The 14474-nt window shown below is 53.5% G+C and overlaps 3 protein-coding genes across 3 annotated transcripts; 2 read left to right on the top strand and 1 right to left on the bottom strand.

Annotated features, from left to right (window-relative positions):
• Window positions 1-403: 403 nt before the first annotated feature.
• Window positions 404-2291, top strand: A1O7_05953 (uncharacterized protein; the record flags this gene model as incomplete). Its single annotated transcript, XM_007759960.1, has 3 exons — window positions 404-900; window positions 961-1213; window positions 1314-2291. The coding sequence occupies 3 exons, from the start codon at window positions 404-406 to the stop codon at window positions 2289-2291; spliced, it is 1728 nt and encodes a 575-aa protein (XP_007758150.1).
• Window positions 2292-2520: 229 nt separating this feature from the next.
• On the bottom strand, window positions 2521-3098 carry A1O7_05952 (uncharacterized protein; the record flags this gene model as incomplete). Its single annotated transcript, XM_007759959.1, has 3 exons — window positions 2521-2587; window positions 2704-2926; window positions 3080-3098. The coding sequence occupies 3 exons, from the start codon at window positions 3096-3098 to the stop codon at window positions 2521-2523; spliced, it is 309 nt and encodes a 102-aa protein (XP_007758149.1).
• A 1308-nt stretch (window positions 3099-4406) lies between these two features.
• On the top strand, window positions 4407-14321 carry A1O7_05951 (uncharacterized protein; the record flags this gene model as incomplete). Its single annotated transcript, XM_007759958.1, has 3 exons — window positions 4407-4750; window positions 4805-13415; window positions 13467-14321. 3 exons carry the CDS (start codon window positions 4407-4409, stop codon window positions 14319-14321), a joined length of 9810 nt encoding a protein of 3269 aa, XP_007758148.1.
• Window positions 14322-14474: the final 153 nt, after the last annotated feature.

The following is a 14474-nucleotide window of genomic DNA, read 5'->3' as shown; positions in this document are numbered from 1 at the left end:
TTTCGGGACTTCATCCCGATTCTGGTACTCCGTATGCCCACCTTAATTAGAGTTCGCCACGAGCAACCACAGTGTTTCGAAGCCTTGATGAAAATTTCTGGCGCTTTGGTGGACACCGGCTGTATCCCTCACGCAGCCTAGTCGCCGCACACCACGAAACGAGTCCTTCTAGCCTCCCGAATGCGCTTCTCGAACAGCCAGACGCCAGTGAAGATGTTGTGCGATAGTGGAGCTTGCTCGCTCGGAAATGACGACCTGGTGAGGACCTACCTTGGTCCGTGGGTTGGGAATCTGACGGGCTGGTTATATAGGCAGAGCGGTGGCCTCCACCTCTAAAAACCCAGAGTGTGCGGCTGTTTCTCCTCCAAGCCGCCCGTCAACATCCTACCGGCACGCAGCAGACATGGGTGACAAAGCTATCAGATCTATCGACCCTGGGATGGCTTCTTTTGATGGAAATACCACGCGTGTCGACATCCAACCTGGTGAGGTGTCCGACAATGCCGACAAGCTCCAGCGCCGTCTCAACAACAGGCAGATTCAACTGATTGCCATCGGAGGATCAATCGGTACTGCGCTATTTGTTTCCATCGGCAGTGGCCTTGCCAAAGGGGGTCCCCTCAACCTGTTCTTAGCCTATACCATCTACTCATGCATGTTGGGCCTCGTCAACAACTGCATGGCTGAAATGACGATCCTACAACCGGTTTCAGGGGGCTTCATCCGGATGGCGGGGCACTGGGTCGACGATGCCTTTGGATTCATGGCTGGATGGAATTTTTTCCTCTACGAAGCTCTGCTGATCCCGTTCGAGATCACCGCTTTGAACCTGGTATTGTCATTCTGGAGAGACGACATCCCCACTGCTGCGGTTTGCGCCGGATGTATTGTGCTCTACGCGTGAGAATCACCCATCAAATGCCTCTACACTATGCGATCGCATACTAAGATTGGATCTAGTCTTCTGAACATCCTAGCTGTCAGGGCGTACGGGGAGGCGGAGTTTTGGCTCTCTGGAGGCAAAGTCGTGCTGATCTTCATGCTGTTCATGTTCACGTTCGTGACCATGGTGGGCGGCAATCCGCGCCACGATGCATACGGGTTCCGCTATTGGAACAACCCCGGACCCATGGCCGAGCACCATACCACCGGCTCCCTAGGACGGTTTGAGGGTTTCTTGGCCTGCTTGTGGAGCGCATCGTTCTGTGTCGTGGTGAGTGTAGAATGCTTGTTGAATTGGACCTACCAATTTTGACTTCGATTTTGGCTCCGTCCCTGACCTGGCCTTGACACTCATGTATCTATCTTTCTAGGGACCCGAGTATCTCGCCATGGTGGCCGCCGAAGCCAAGCGACCGCGGATCTACATCAAGAAGGCCTTCAAGACCATGTATTGGCGATTCGGCATCTTCTTCATCCTCGGCTCGCTCTGCGTCGGCATCGTCGTTCCCTACAACGATCCCACTCTGGTCGCCATCGTTGGGGGCACTCAATCAGGCAGCGGCACCGCAGCGGCGTCGCCATACGTGATTGCGATGAAGAATCTCGGCGTCGAAGTTCTGCCCCACGTGACCAACGCTCTGTTAGTCACCAGCATCTTCTCCGCAGGAAACACCTACACCTACTGCGCGACCCGCAGCCTATACGGTCTTGCGCTCGAAGGGCGCGCACCCAAGGTCCTCGCGAAATGTACCACGAATGGCGTCCCGATCTGGTCCTTCTGCGTTGTCATGCTCTTCCCGCTCCTCTCGTTCCTGTCCGTGTCTAACGGCTCCTCGAAGGTCCTAACCTGGCTGATCAACTTGATCACGGCAGGCGGCATCATCGACTACATCGTCATGTGCGTCACGTACCTGTTCTTCTACCGCGCGTGCAAGGTCCAGGGCATCGATCGCAACACGTTCCCGTATACGGGATGGTTCCAGCCATACTGCGGCTGGATTGGTCTCGTGTGGATGTCTGCGATTGTCGTCTTTTACGGATATTCCAGCTTCACGCCCTGGGACGTGGCCACCTTCTTCAGCTACTACACCATGGTGATTGTGGCACCGGTGCTGTATCTCGGGTGGAAGCTGGTCAAGCGGACCAAGGTCGTGCATCCCGCTGAGGCGGATCTGGTCTGGGAACGGCCCGTGGTGGATGCGTATGAGGCGTCGTTCATCTCGCCCCCTGTCGGCTTCTGGACGGAGATGATGCAATTGGTAGGCATCAAACGGGATAGGAAGGACGAGAGACGCGCGTCGGTGGTGTCCATGTCGAGCGAGGAACGGCAGGAGATCGGTGAGAAATGAGGAGGCGGATATGAGCTATAGCCTACAGCACTCAGGATGCCTTGAGCAATGGCTACACCGCACGTGTAAGGACTTGCGCTTAGGAAGACTGGCGTGCATTTACCACCAATGAATGAATTATACTCTGTAACTGAGATGTCAAGTACTGTGGTGACACGATGTTGTGAAGAGGAGCGTCTTTCCAGATACACCTATACATATCACGCACTCTCACATCCCGATCAATTACTCAGTCCTGATACTCCAGATCATACGCCAGCGTATCGTCGGCCAACTCCTCCCTGAACTTATGGACCCTGTCACGAGACAGTCAGCGACACACTCGGAGACTCAGTTGTGCTGGGAATCCACTTGATCCATTCCGGTTGATCCAATCCACATACGGAGCCTGGTACATACGGAGAATACGTACTCTAAATGAGCAGGATGCTCCGCATAAACCTTGACATCGTCCGCCTTCTCCAAGATCGCTACCAACCCCATGTTGAAGCCCTGGCCTCTGCTCGCCGTGGAGGGTAGCGGCGTGTTCACTTCCAGTTTCGTCAGGCCTGGGATCTGCCCGACCATGCCTTTGGCCTTGGCGGTCCAGGCGGCCAGCTGCGCGGGCGTGACGCCGGGCTTGAGTTTGAAGAGGACTGTGGTGGTTGAGTGCGCTTGGTCAGTAAGTAGATACTCGGATCGGATGTTCCGTCCAGTGGTGGGTGCTCGTGGTTAGTAAAAAGGGTCCTCAAATCAAGTGTCCCGCTTGGTGATGGTGATATTCGTGGAGTGGCCTTTGAGGAACTCACCGATGTGGTAGATTGGCATGGTTGCGATCGCGTTGCGGTTTCTAGGCTTTGTGAGCGTGAACGGCTGCTCAATTCAGCTAACTGATAGAGGAGTCTTCGCTGAGGTTTATATCGTGGTCATACTGACTCTCCTGGTACTGCCCTTTCGTATGAAACTCACATCAACTCCACGGCGATATCGGCGGATTGCCGGTGTGCGTGGCGAAGGGCAGGACGGGTTCTTGCTATGCCTCGAGTGCCCCTCACTCTGCGGAGTTCTTACTGGTAGGTGACTGGGCTCGCTGGTGACCTAGCGACCCCGCGTGCCCTGCCATCGCGCCGGGATGTGGCCGAATACTATATTGTCCGCGAGTTAGCGTTGGGCTGTCGTACGTCAAAGTAAGGTTGCTCGTAGGCGTTGCAAGCTTGTTCCTGCTTCTTACCTTCACAAATATCGTGATGCGACATTACTTGCTTCTCACAGCTGCCGCAGAGATGGAGACAGACGAGGGGCACTTTGGCCACGGCCGATCAACGGCCAGCTGGATTTCAGCAACCTCCAAAGAAGCCGAGCCTGAATGTGGCCAAGCGCCACTAACCCTTTCCTAGTCGACGTATCGTGGCGAGGAACAGCAACCTCAAGCGCGCGCCAGCCTCAGACAGCTTTTACTGGAGCTTTCAAGGGAAAGGTGCTCCGTATCTCCCCTCTTCTCTGTTGGCCGGGGCTTGAGCCGTGCGATGGCTACATACAACCACGATGCATTGCTGCGCTACCTGGGGTCCTCTCCTGAGTACATGACAAACAAGGAAGCAGTGACGTGTAGCACATGAGGGAGGAGCTACTGACACTGCCAGACTGATCTTCCGACAAGGCAGAAATGTCGCATGCATGTTGGCTGCAGGTTTTCCTGGCTGGAAGCGCCAGCATGGTCGTCTTGCGGCTACAGGCAGGTCAACCAATGTCTCCGGTCGAGGACTGCGCCATGGTACCTGGTCGTCCTGAGAGGCTGAGTTCTGGTTGTCGTGGGTGGAAGAAACTGTTGGCGGTGTAGGCACGGATATGACATTAGGCAGCATCTCATTTCAGCCTCACCTCATAGTCACAGCCTCATGTCTCTGATCAGAACATCTTCACTTAACCATCAACCATGCACATCTGCAGCTGCTCGCACCACTGCCTTGGTCCACAACCGCGCTCAGCACTGCCTCTAGCCGGGTTTGAGGCTGGTGAATGAGGACGAACTCCCATCAAACAAAACGACCTTTGCGCTCTTCTTCAACGCCATCTCTCTCCTACTCTACCCGCCTGCTCGAAGCTACTCTTACAACCACACCACCTCGCCGAAACATGGCTGCCGCAGACGCTGCATTCCTTCGCGCGGTAGCCACCCACATGATCCTCCCCCCGGATTTACCAGGCGGCGTTGACAGGAACCTACCCGAGATTGATGGAGACCTGCTTCGGCGCGCCCAAGACGCCTGTACTGAACTGAAAGCAACCATCCATAGCGAGTTCCAGCGGGAACTGAGTCTTCTCGAAAGCTCATTGGATTACTGTTACTTCACCCACTCCTCAGCACACCTCGACAGCTTACAGCTTCAGCGTGCATTTCGGAGACTGCAAGAGGGCGAAATCCTAATCATTCACGTCCATGAGCAGAATGCGGGCCTTTTGGTGCGGCATGGCGCTCGGTGAGTTCTTCGCTGCTCTTTGTTTTCACAAGCTTGCCTAACTCTTGAGTGCAGCGACTTGAAAGGTCATGTCATCTTCGAAGCCTTTGAAGTGTCTGCCCAATCCGAGAAAGTCCTCGAATGTAAGGGAGCTTTGCAGTGGACATTTCCTACCTCGGCCGCAGCTATTCCGAATATTGTGTTTGCCGACGAGCACTTCCAGCAACAACTGGCCGACTTTTTGGAAAGAGGCAGCATGGAAAATATCAAGAAGTTCGGGGCAGTCACCCACAAAGCACAGTCACTCGCGTTTGAGCCACGAGACACCTCCGACCCTGCATTGATCACAGGCCTCCTCATCACGATTCTGGTAGGCATTGGTCAACTGGTCAGCGTGCCGCCCATTACTAAGCGTGTCAAAGATGAAGTCCGCTTCAAGGACGCTCTGATTCCATGGAGGAGATCGCCGTTCTGGCTGCTGCTGCGAGTGGGTATCTTGCGCCATCTGGAGGAGCTCACAGGCCCGACTGTGGCAAACACACTGTACAAAGCTCTCATGTGCCTGATGCAAGCTCGACTACTGATACAAATGATCGGCTCGCAGACTCCGGACCTGTCTCATCTGCTGTTCAGGAAGCTTTGTCGGCGTATGGCGAAACTGGAGAAGGATAGAGTCCTTATATCTCGTGCAAACGCCAACACCTCAAGGCTCCATGGCATTGTCCTCAATAGCATACGGCCGGCTTTACTGCAAGCCACAAAGGACGCCAACGTGGCGCTTCAGAATGCGTGGGAGAGCTACAAGTCCAAGATTCAGCGTCGGATCACACCATTCAAAACTCGCACAGCAAGACCTGAACACCTTAGACTGGGCCTAAGAAACAGTGCACCTTACCTCGGTCAGATGCAGCAACATCCCCTCGTCGTGAACGTGCCTAGGGGTACCTATATCATGTCCCCAGCCTTGCGACAATTTTTCGGCGCATACTCTGACCTGGCACACACCGAAGAAGATATCCTAGCACAACACCAACAACTGGCTTCCTTCAACGACGAGACGTGCTCAGATTCAGTTCTGACACTTGCAGAAGATATCCATTCGTATCTTTCCAAGTCGAGCGACCAATGCTACGAGGTCGGCACTGTTGACCGAAGCCGTATGATTCTAGCAACCATGTGGTTATGGGTATTGATGGATCGTTTGTGCTGCCGGTTCATCCTTGGATACTCCCGGTATAAACCAGTCTTCCACCCGCTGGTCTTGGACTGTTTGCTCCTGTCCAGCTACGCTGACTTATGTCGCCTTCATGAGATTCAGTGCTACCTCACCCAGCGTCATGCAACTGCTGACGCCACTGGCCCTCCTCAGACCATCTTCGATACCCCTATGTACGGCTGTTTCGCCGACTGCTATTTTCAGAGCTTGGACTCCGGCTCAGACATTCATCTCCTGAACCAAACCATGCAGGAAGCAGAACAACGGCGGAAGCATTACAAGGAGACCGAGTGGGCGGAAAGAGACGCCGAGCACCAACAGATTACGAAGGAGCTATCGGCTATCACCTGCCAATATACGTTTGTCGGAGATCTGCTGCTCCCAGAGCACGACCAGTACAAATGTACCAAGTGTATTTTGACCAAGAAGGCCGACAGCATCGGCATCGAGCGAATCGAGCAGGCGTTGCCGTACAACAGTGGTGAAGCGAGAGCTGCCTTGCTCGAATTACGATGCCCAAAGGCTTTTTCTGCATGCCGAAATGCTACGTGGGCTATTGCTGCCAATCTAGGACTACCGAATGTCCAGGAGACAAGAAAGGAACCCCTCACAATTGTACACAGTTACTATGCCGAGTTCTCGAGGGAACGCGCGCCTCGCAGAACGGGAGTCACTTTGGCGTCACGCACGAAGTCTTTTCTGCAGACGCACTTCCGATATGTGCGTTTCCCCATCCCTCTGGAGAAAGTGCGTGTCAACAACGGCCTAAGATTCGAATACTACGATCTCACCCGGAAATTGTGGCCAGTGGAACACCTCCACGAAATCACTTTCGGCCATCATTGTTGGGTTCCGATTCCACGCCGCAGCCCATTTGCGCAAATCGACTACCCCTCTAGGGTCCTGCCAAACAACGGGCAGAGTGGAAACAACCAAGCATCATCTGCGCACCCTGCGATGTCCAACGCAACGAAATACCTGGTCGCCAACTCTGCCATCAGCTCCAACGAGGTTTTAGCTGGACTACCGCGCTGCCCACAGACTCTTGGTGCGCCAGAATTCGTGGCCTTCCAGGGGCTCCTGTCAGATAGCCAGCGCTTATGGCCCGCGATCCTAGTTGAGTTGGGATCTTCCAACCTCAACTTCAGCTCTGCAGCCGTCGCATCTTTGCTGCAAGCTCTATCCTACCGCACCGGTCGTCCATGTGAAAACACATTTCATACGACAAACGTGGTTTTCCGCAGCGAGTCGTTCTGCAACGACCTATTGAGCCAAATTGAACGACGCTTGTCGAGCATTAGCTCGAACTGGCGGGAGAGCTCCTGTATGGAAGTCTTGCTTAGCTTGATCTTCAAGGTTGTCGAGCTTGGAAGTGAGACTGTATGTCTCCAGGCTACACAACTCGTGGAAAATGTCAGAAACATTACTCTCAACTGGATCAAGCTGATTCGTGAGGAGCTCTGGGGCACGGTCAACGCAGTTGCTGCGGCAGGGTTGACCCATTCTATCGTCTGGGCAGCTCTGTTATGTAGACGGACTTTCACAATCTGCGACAATTCCCACGAGCCGCGAAGTTGTTCCGCCTTCACCACAGATGCCAGCGTACAATCAGGCCAGAGATCTCTAGCGTCATCGGCCCTGGTCATCTTCATGGAGGCTTCCATTGCATTGCAAGAAAATCTTGTTGAAGATCTGACCAAACTTCTGCCGTCCCTTCGCAGCGCATTGGCTCGCGACGTGAAGATGGTGTGCGGTCTGCAAAGCCGTTTGACGCGTTTTCTCGGAGAGAATCCTCACTCACTGGTCGCTGCGGCGGTAAGCGCGCGCGCCATAAGCGGTGAAGCGCTGTCTAGTCGTCCTACGTCAGTCTCATTCAATGAACGCCATGATGGTGTATGGGCTGAAATTCGTCTCCCGAGCAAATCCAACTTCGATGCTCCGGTAATTGAGTACCATCTAGTCGGAGGCGTGCTACTGCTGGACGGGCGGGCCGTTGAGAGAGAACTTCCCGTCCAGATCCGTCACGCAGATGCCATTGCTCGGCTATTTCCAAACCAGAGACTGGTGGTATACCGCTCGTCTCTGCCCGGGATGACATACAAAGTCGCCTTCGATGTCGAGGGCCAAGAAGTCCACTTTGGCTTCCGGGGAGGCGAACTTGTCATTCGGCTATGGGGACAAAATGGGTCATGGGAGTACCTTCCTCCAAGCATATTCGAGCATAATGACACGTTTGATCTACCAGCATCGCTAATAGACGGTTGTGTACACTGGCTTGATCTGGACTCCAACATTATCGAAGTCAGACGAGCGCCGAAAGTATGGAGATCTGCTCCTGGCAATTGGAACATCAACCTCCATACAGGGATGGCCAACCGCCGGCAATCGACCTTGCTGGATCCAGGCAGTAACCTATTCCTTCACTTCGCCAGTGTCTTCCGAGGGTTTGAAGATCCTCGTCACATCACAGTATACCAGCCGGCACGATGGCCCCTCGCAGTCGAACTCCGCCGCTATGAGTTGACTTTCTTTGTGAACCAGCGTGGGTTTCTGGAGTGTCAGCAACTACGAGCTGAAGTGGATGAAAATCAAGACGCCGGTACTTGGTATGGTCTCTCTTCCAAAATCGTGCTCCGTGATGTCCAGAATCCCTGCGAACGAAGCATTATCGTCCCATTAGCACCCTTGACAGTGCGGCGCAAGGGCATGCATGTTGATGTTCAGGTCCAGAGGGTTGATCCGGTCGTTGGTCGCTTTTTCCTAGATGATGTGCTTGGGAGAGTGACTTGTGCTTCGGAACCTCGACTGTTCTACACGAAGGCGCTGTTACACGCCTCTACGTCTTTCTGCCTCCCTGATCCACTAACAGGGAGAACTGGGGCCGATGAAGCATGCCGCATCCTCCAGGCTGGTGCCTGTCAGCCGTACGCCCCGCTTAATGCTGCGAATGAGATGCTCATCGCCTCAATTGCTGATCTCACTCCGAAGCGGCAATTCTATCCCGAAGACCTCCGTGTTATGGAAACGGTAAGTTGGAGAAAGGATCTTACTGTCGCCACACAAGATGATAGATACTGGCAACTAGTCAACGTCATCAAGCAGAAATCGGACTTGTTGGCGCAATTCAAGCTCAAGGAGGATGTCGCCCTTGAAGCAGAACAGTCTTCCATGCTGATGGAAAGTGCCATTGTCAACGACACAAATACCGACCTTGTGCTCCGAGGTCAGATGCGGCGTCTTCCCTATCAGCGGCCCGACTTGGCCGTGGCGATATCCACCGTTATCCAAGGTTCTGGTGACATACTGTACTGTCCTCGTGGCTACCACGACTACCAGAAAAGCCAGGACCATGTCTTCGAGGCGGCGAGTTTACTGAAAAACTGGCCAAGCAAGCTACCCTCGCCATCGCTTTTACATGTTATGATGCAACAGTGGCCCCATATTGCTGGATATGGTGACGGTATGGTTGTATACGACAAGATACGCCTGAGTGACCGCCTTGACGCAGATATCGCTTCGTCATGGGGTCCTTTGGTCAACCTTTGTCGACTCTCGAGCCAGGACACGAAGTACAAGCTATTGTTCCTCCTGGCAACCATCTCTTTCAGGGAAGAGGTCGATGTGCACGCTATTCACACATTGATCGCGTTCTCGGTGTTTCCGGACCTGAAGAAGATTGATCTGCCCTCGTGGCCATCATACACGCAATTCCGGCCGGGATACACTCCAAAGACCCACTACCTAAAACAACTCCTGGGCTCGAGCGTTTTGCCGTTCGCAACTTCTGGGTCGCAGATCAGTATGACTCAAAAAGAGCGTAAAGCGCTAGATGCTGCTCGACGGGCGCATGAGGTGAAAGCTGTGCAAGACTTGGATTCTCTGGTCAACTTCATGTGTGCACAATGGCCCTGCGCTTTACCGGACCTCAAGCAGTTCTCGACCTCTACGCTTGACACAGATGCCGCTCGATCTGCGATTGCCATGGAGTGGCATGCGATGTTTCAAAATCACGAGTTCGAGGAGCATTTGCGGCAAGTACAAGATGTCTTAGATAGACATCGGACGTCTCCACCGGTCAGAACGCCGAAGAAGTCGGTTGCCTCACTGAGTGGAGCTCCTTCTCGCGGGTTTCCATCGATACAGCTTGATCTGCTCAACAAGGAAGGACCTTTGACAAGCCTGCACGCCCACCAGCGTTCCAGCGGACTCTCTTGTTTCGCGGCGGTAAACCCGCTGGAATCGAACCGAGACATTAAAGAGCTGAGGCGGATTGTGACGGAACTGCCCACCTCTAAATCAATCGTCAGACAGGAATACATTCAAGGGCTTCTGCATTCAATCACGGCATTAGAAGGATCTCGCTTGCGATCAGAGTCACAACAGTCCTTCCTTGACTTTGGTCAGCTCGAAAATCTCATTGCTAGGGCCCAGGATACGGTTGATTTCCAGAAGAGGAGACTTGTTGTGGCTACAAAGAAAGATGAGCCAGGCGCAACTTGGCTCGATGCCGCAGGGCTTTGGCCGATCACCTCGAGTGTTGACATGCTAGAGGCCCTGCGCAGCACTAGCCATATACCGATGACGGCGTCCGTCCGAAGAGCAATCACTACGCTAGGTGTTATGGTCACTCATCTGCAGCGTCTTCGCCGAATTCAAGATGCTTCTTGGCGTGGTAAGACTCAACAGCTTGATGATGAGCTCAAAAACCACGGGCACACCAATTGGGATCCCGAGAAATATCCGGACTGGCTACTCTTGGAGATCGACACCAACATCCTGATACGACCCGTTCAGGCGGACGTGGCTTTTCAGGTTATATCACCAGCATCAGGTTCAAATTCAGTCTTGCAGCTGAATATGGGGCAGGGTAAAACCTCGACCATTATACCTCTAGTCGCTTCCGTGTTGGCCGATGGACATTCTCTTTGCAGGGTCGTTGTCCCGAAGGCTCTGCTTCTGCAAACTGCCCAATTATTGCAGTCAAGGCTCGGCGGGCTGCTGGGTCGAGAACTGTGCCATGTCCCTTTCTCTCGCCGCACGCCATGTACGCTCGACCACCTTCAAGCCTATGCGAGGATTCATCGGTCGACATTGAAAAGTTCTGGTGTGATTATAGCACTACCAGAGCATCTCATGTCCTTTATGCTCTCGGGGCAGCAGCGACTGCTCGATGGAAAGTTCGACGAGGCAACCAGGATGATCAAATTACATCATTGGTTGTCTGGCGTCAGTCGAGACGTTTTTGATGAGAGCGACTTTACCATGGCGGTGAAGACACAGCTCATCTATCCCTCCGGTCCGCAAGTGACCGTTAACGGCGGCAACTACCGGTGGGAAACCATACAAACGGTTCTTAGATTGGTGTTCTCCCACCTTGACGTGTTGGAACGATCATATGAGTCCAGCATTCAGGTCGTACGTCGTCAAGTGGGAGGCTTTCCGTTCATCTACTTCCTCCGCCCAGATGTGCAACAGGCTTTGATGCAGCTAATTGTTGCGGACATATGCAGTGGACGTACACCCTTGCTCAACATTGACAACTTCTCTGCGCTGGAAAGACAAGCCATCAGAGCGTTCATCACCGAAGCCAATCCACAGCACCCTGTGGTCAAGTGCGTCTCCGAGATACACAAGAACAGTTCTGGTGACGGTTACGTGATCTACCTTCTGCGTGGCCTTCTTGTCCATCGGATCCTTATTTTGACTCTCAGCAGGCGGTGGAACGTTCAGTACGGTCTCCATCCACTTCGAGACCCTGTTTCTGTGCCTTTCCTAGGAAAGGGGGTTGCGTCAAACCTTGCGGAATGGGGTCACGTTGATGTTTCTCTGCTCTTTACATGCCTCTCATTCTACTACCAAGGATTAGCGCCCGCACAGTTGAAACAAAGCCTCGAGCGTATCCTCAAGTCGGATGACCCTGCCCGTGAGTACGAGCAGTGGACTCAGGGATCAAGCGGGCTTTCTGACCGACACCGTGACTGGACCTCGATCAATCTCGAAGATACGACTCAGCTGACAGAGATATGGAGCGCGGTCCGCTTTAACCTCACCGCGATTGATCATTTCCTGAACAACTTCGTCTTTCCAAAGCATGCAAAACAGTTCAAGGTGAAGTTGCAGGCCAGCGGATGGGATCTGCCCTTAGCAGGTCACGGTTCCAGTCTGACGACAGGCTTCAGCGGAACCAACGACAATCGTCTTGTCTTGCCCCTCAATATCAAGCAGGATGACCTGAAAGGACTGGCGCACACGAATGCTGAAGTTCTCTGCTACCTTCTGCACGATCGAAATCGTGCGTACGCCCTTGCAGGGTTCCGGGATGACTTGGGCGGACGTGCGGTCTACAGACGCATGTCGGAGCCCGATTTCTTGAGGAAGCTGCGCCGTAAGGGTATCCGGATACTGATTGATGCTGGTGCGTTGATCCTGGAGATGACAAATTTCACTCTAGCGAAGATGTGGCTGGAGATTGACACAGAAGCAAGTGCGGCTGTATTTTTCGATGAAAATAACAAGCCTACTGTCCTCACGCGATCGGGAAGAAAGACACCTCTTGTGGCATCGCCGTACGCCGAGGATCTGAGTACGTGTTTGGTCTATCTAGACGAGTCTCATACCCGCGGCACAGATATGAAATTTCCTCCTCTTGCTCGTGGGGCAGTGACGCTCAGCCTTGGTCAGACCAAGGATCATACCATGCAAGCTGTCATGCGACTTCGACGGCTGGCCACCACCCAGTCCATCACCTTCTTCGCTCCACCGGAAGTACACCAGTCTATTCTTGACTTCCGCTGCAAGGGTGACAACCGCCATCTGGACTCTCATGACGTGGTTTGCTGGCTACTGGAGCAGACCTGCCAAGGTCTCGAAAACCTGCAGCCATTGTTTCATGCCCAAGGCGTGAATTACTGCCAGCGTACTCAAGCAGCAAGCAACAATCCTCAATACCTGTCGAATCCAGCCCAGCGCGACGCCTACCTCGGAGCACTTCAAGACCATGAGCAGCAGTCGCTCAAGTCCTTGTATGAGCCCCGCACTGAGAAGAAGAAGAAAAACCGTATCAAGGATGAAAAGTTTGAAGGCAAGATCGGTTTGCATATCAGAGAACTGGAACGACGAAGAAAGGCTTTTCAGGACACCGGTAGCGCGGTCCATGCCTCTGCGCTGCAAGAAGTAGAGCAGGAGCGAGAAGTGGCGGTTGAAGCTGAGACGATTCGCGAGCGACAGAAGCCTGTCTACTTCCACCCTCACACATTCTCAGGACTGGCCCACGCGCTAAAGGAGTTTATCCTCAGTGGCATTCTGAGATTGGATAATAGCCTCTGGGAGAGCGCCTTTTCTTACATGAAGAGAAGTGCAACCGCTCTCAAATATCCTGCCGAGTTACCGGCCTCTCCACAACTTCTAGTTTCTGCAGAGTTCCGCCAAGCAGTTATCGTGCCATCTGGCAAGGTAAATGACGACTTCTTGGTGAGTCCCCCCGGGCCCCTGACACCTGTTCATATACTGACTGCCAGACAGCGTCCTGTTCAATGGATATTATGGAGTATGAACACCGAGACAGCTATTCTTGTCAGCCCTGAGGAGGCCGAAGAGTTGATTCCCCTGTGTCGCGAAGCGCCGAAGCAGGTCGTGCATCTCTTGAGCTATGCCAGCCCTGTCACCCAGAAGATGCTTCAGTTCAACAGCCTCGACTATTACGCTGTTCCTCCGCTTCCACTCGGCTGGTCAGCGCCGATGTGGCTGAGGATCCAAGTCGGCATCTTCGCTGGTCGGCTCTATTTTCCGTTCGAAGAGCTGGCACACATACGCAGTTTTCTCGGACTTGGAAATGACGATGCGAGCAACCTCCAGACTGACTTGGCCATAGAAATAGAAGGAGAGCGAGTCGAGGGCTCGAGCGGCTCCGACGACCACCAGAGCTGTACACACAACGGAGAGCAAGTCGCACGGGAGGAGCAGGCCATAACGAAGGAGGCACGCACCGCAAAGTTGAAGGCTACTCGAATGCTTACATTCCTCCACGCGTGGCTGGGAATGAGGGGTCGTGGTCAAGACTTTACCCATACACCTATGGGCTATATCTGCGCCCGGAAAACATTGACAGAAGATCATCCGTTTTTCCGCAAAGTCGATGATGACGAGTCTCGGCGAAGCAGAGTTCAACACGCCATGGCCGGCGACACATCAGTTCTGGCACACATGGTTGTGGAGCGGGACGAGGACGGTCATTCTGACGTTGACGAGGAGGAACTAGATACCCGTCATAGATTGACCGAGGAAGAGTTGAGGCTATCGGCGAACGATGAAGGGAGCGGAGGTGAAGATGGAGAGGAAGAAAAGTGTCAGAATATCAGTTCTGGTTCGAAGGGTTGATGTGTGTGGGCACTGTGGTAGACACCCGATGAAAGGACGAAGGTCTAATGGTTGAGACTGATGCTGTTAGTGTGAGATGGAAGCAAAACCCCGCCGCATATGGCTTGTTGGGTGCAAGTGTGTCTAGAATTGACTGAGACGGAGTAGCCAGAG

This window comes from Cladophialophora yegresii (genome assembly GCF_000585515.1).
Source record: "Cladophialophora yegresii CBS 114405 chromosome Unknown aczIN-supercont1.4, whole genome shotgun sequence".
In the NCBI taxonomy this organism is placed as follows: Eukaryota; Fungi; Ascomycota; class Eurotiomycetes; order Chaetothyriales; family Herpotrichiellaceae; genus Cladophialophora; species Cladophialophora yegresii.
Note: the sequence above shows the minus strand (reverse complement) of the source record. Positions and strands in the feature narration are given on the sequence as shown.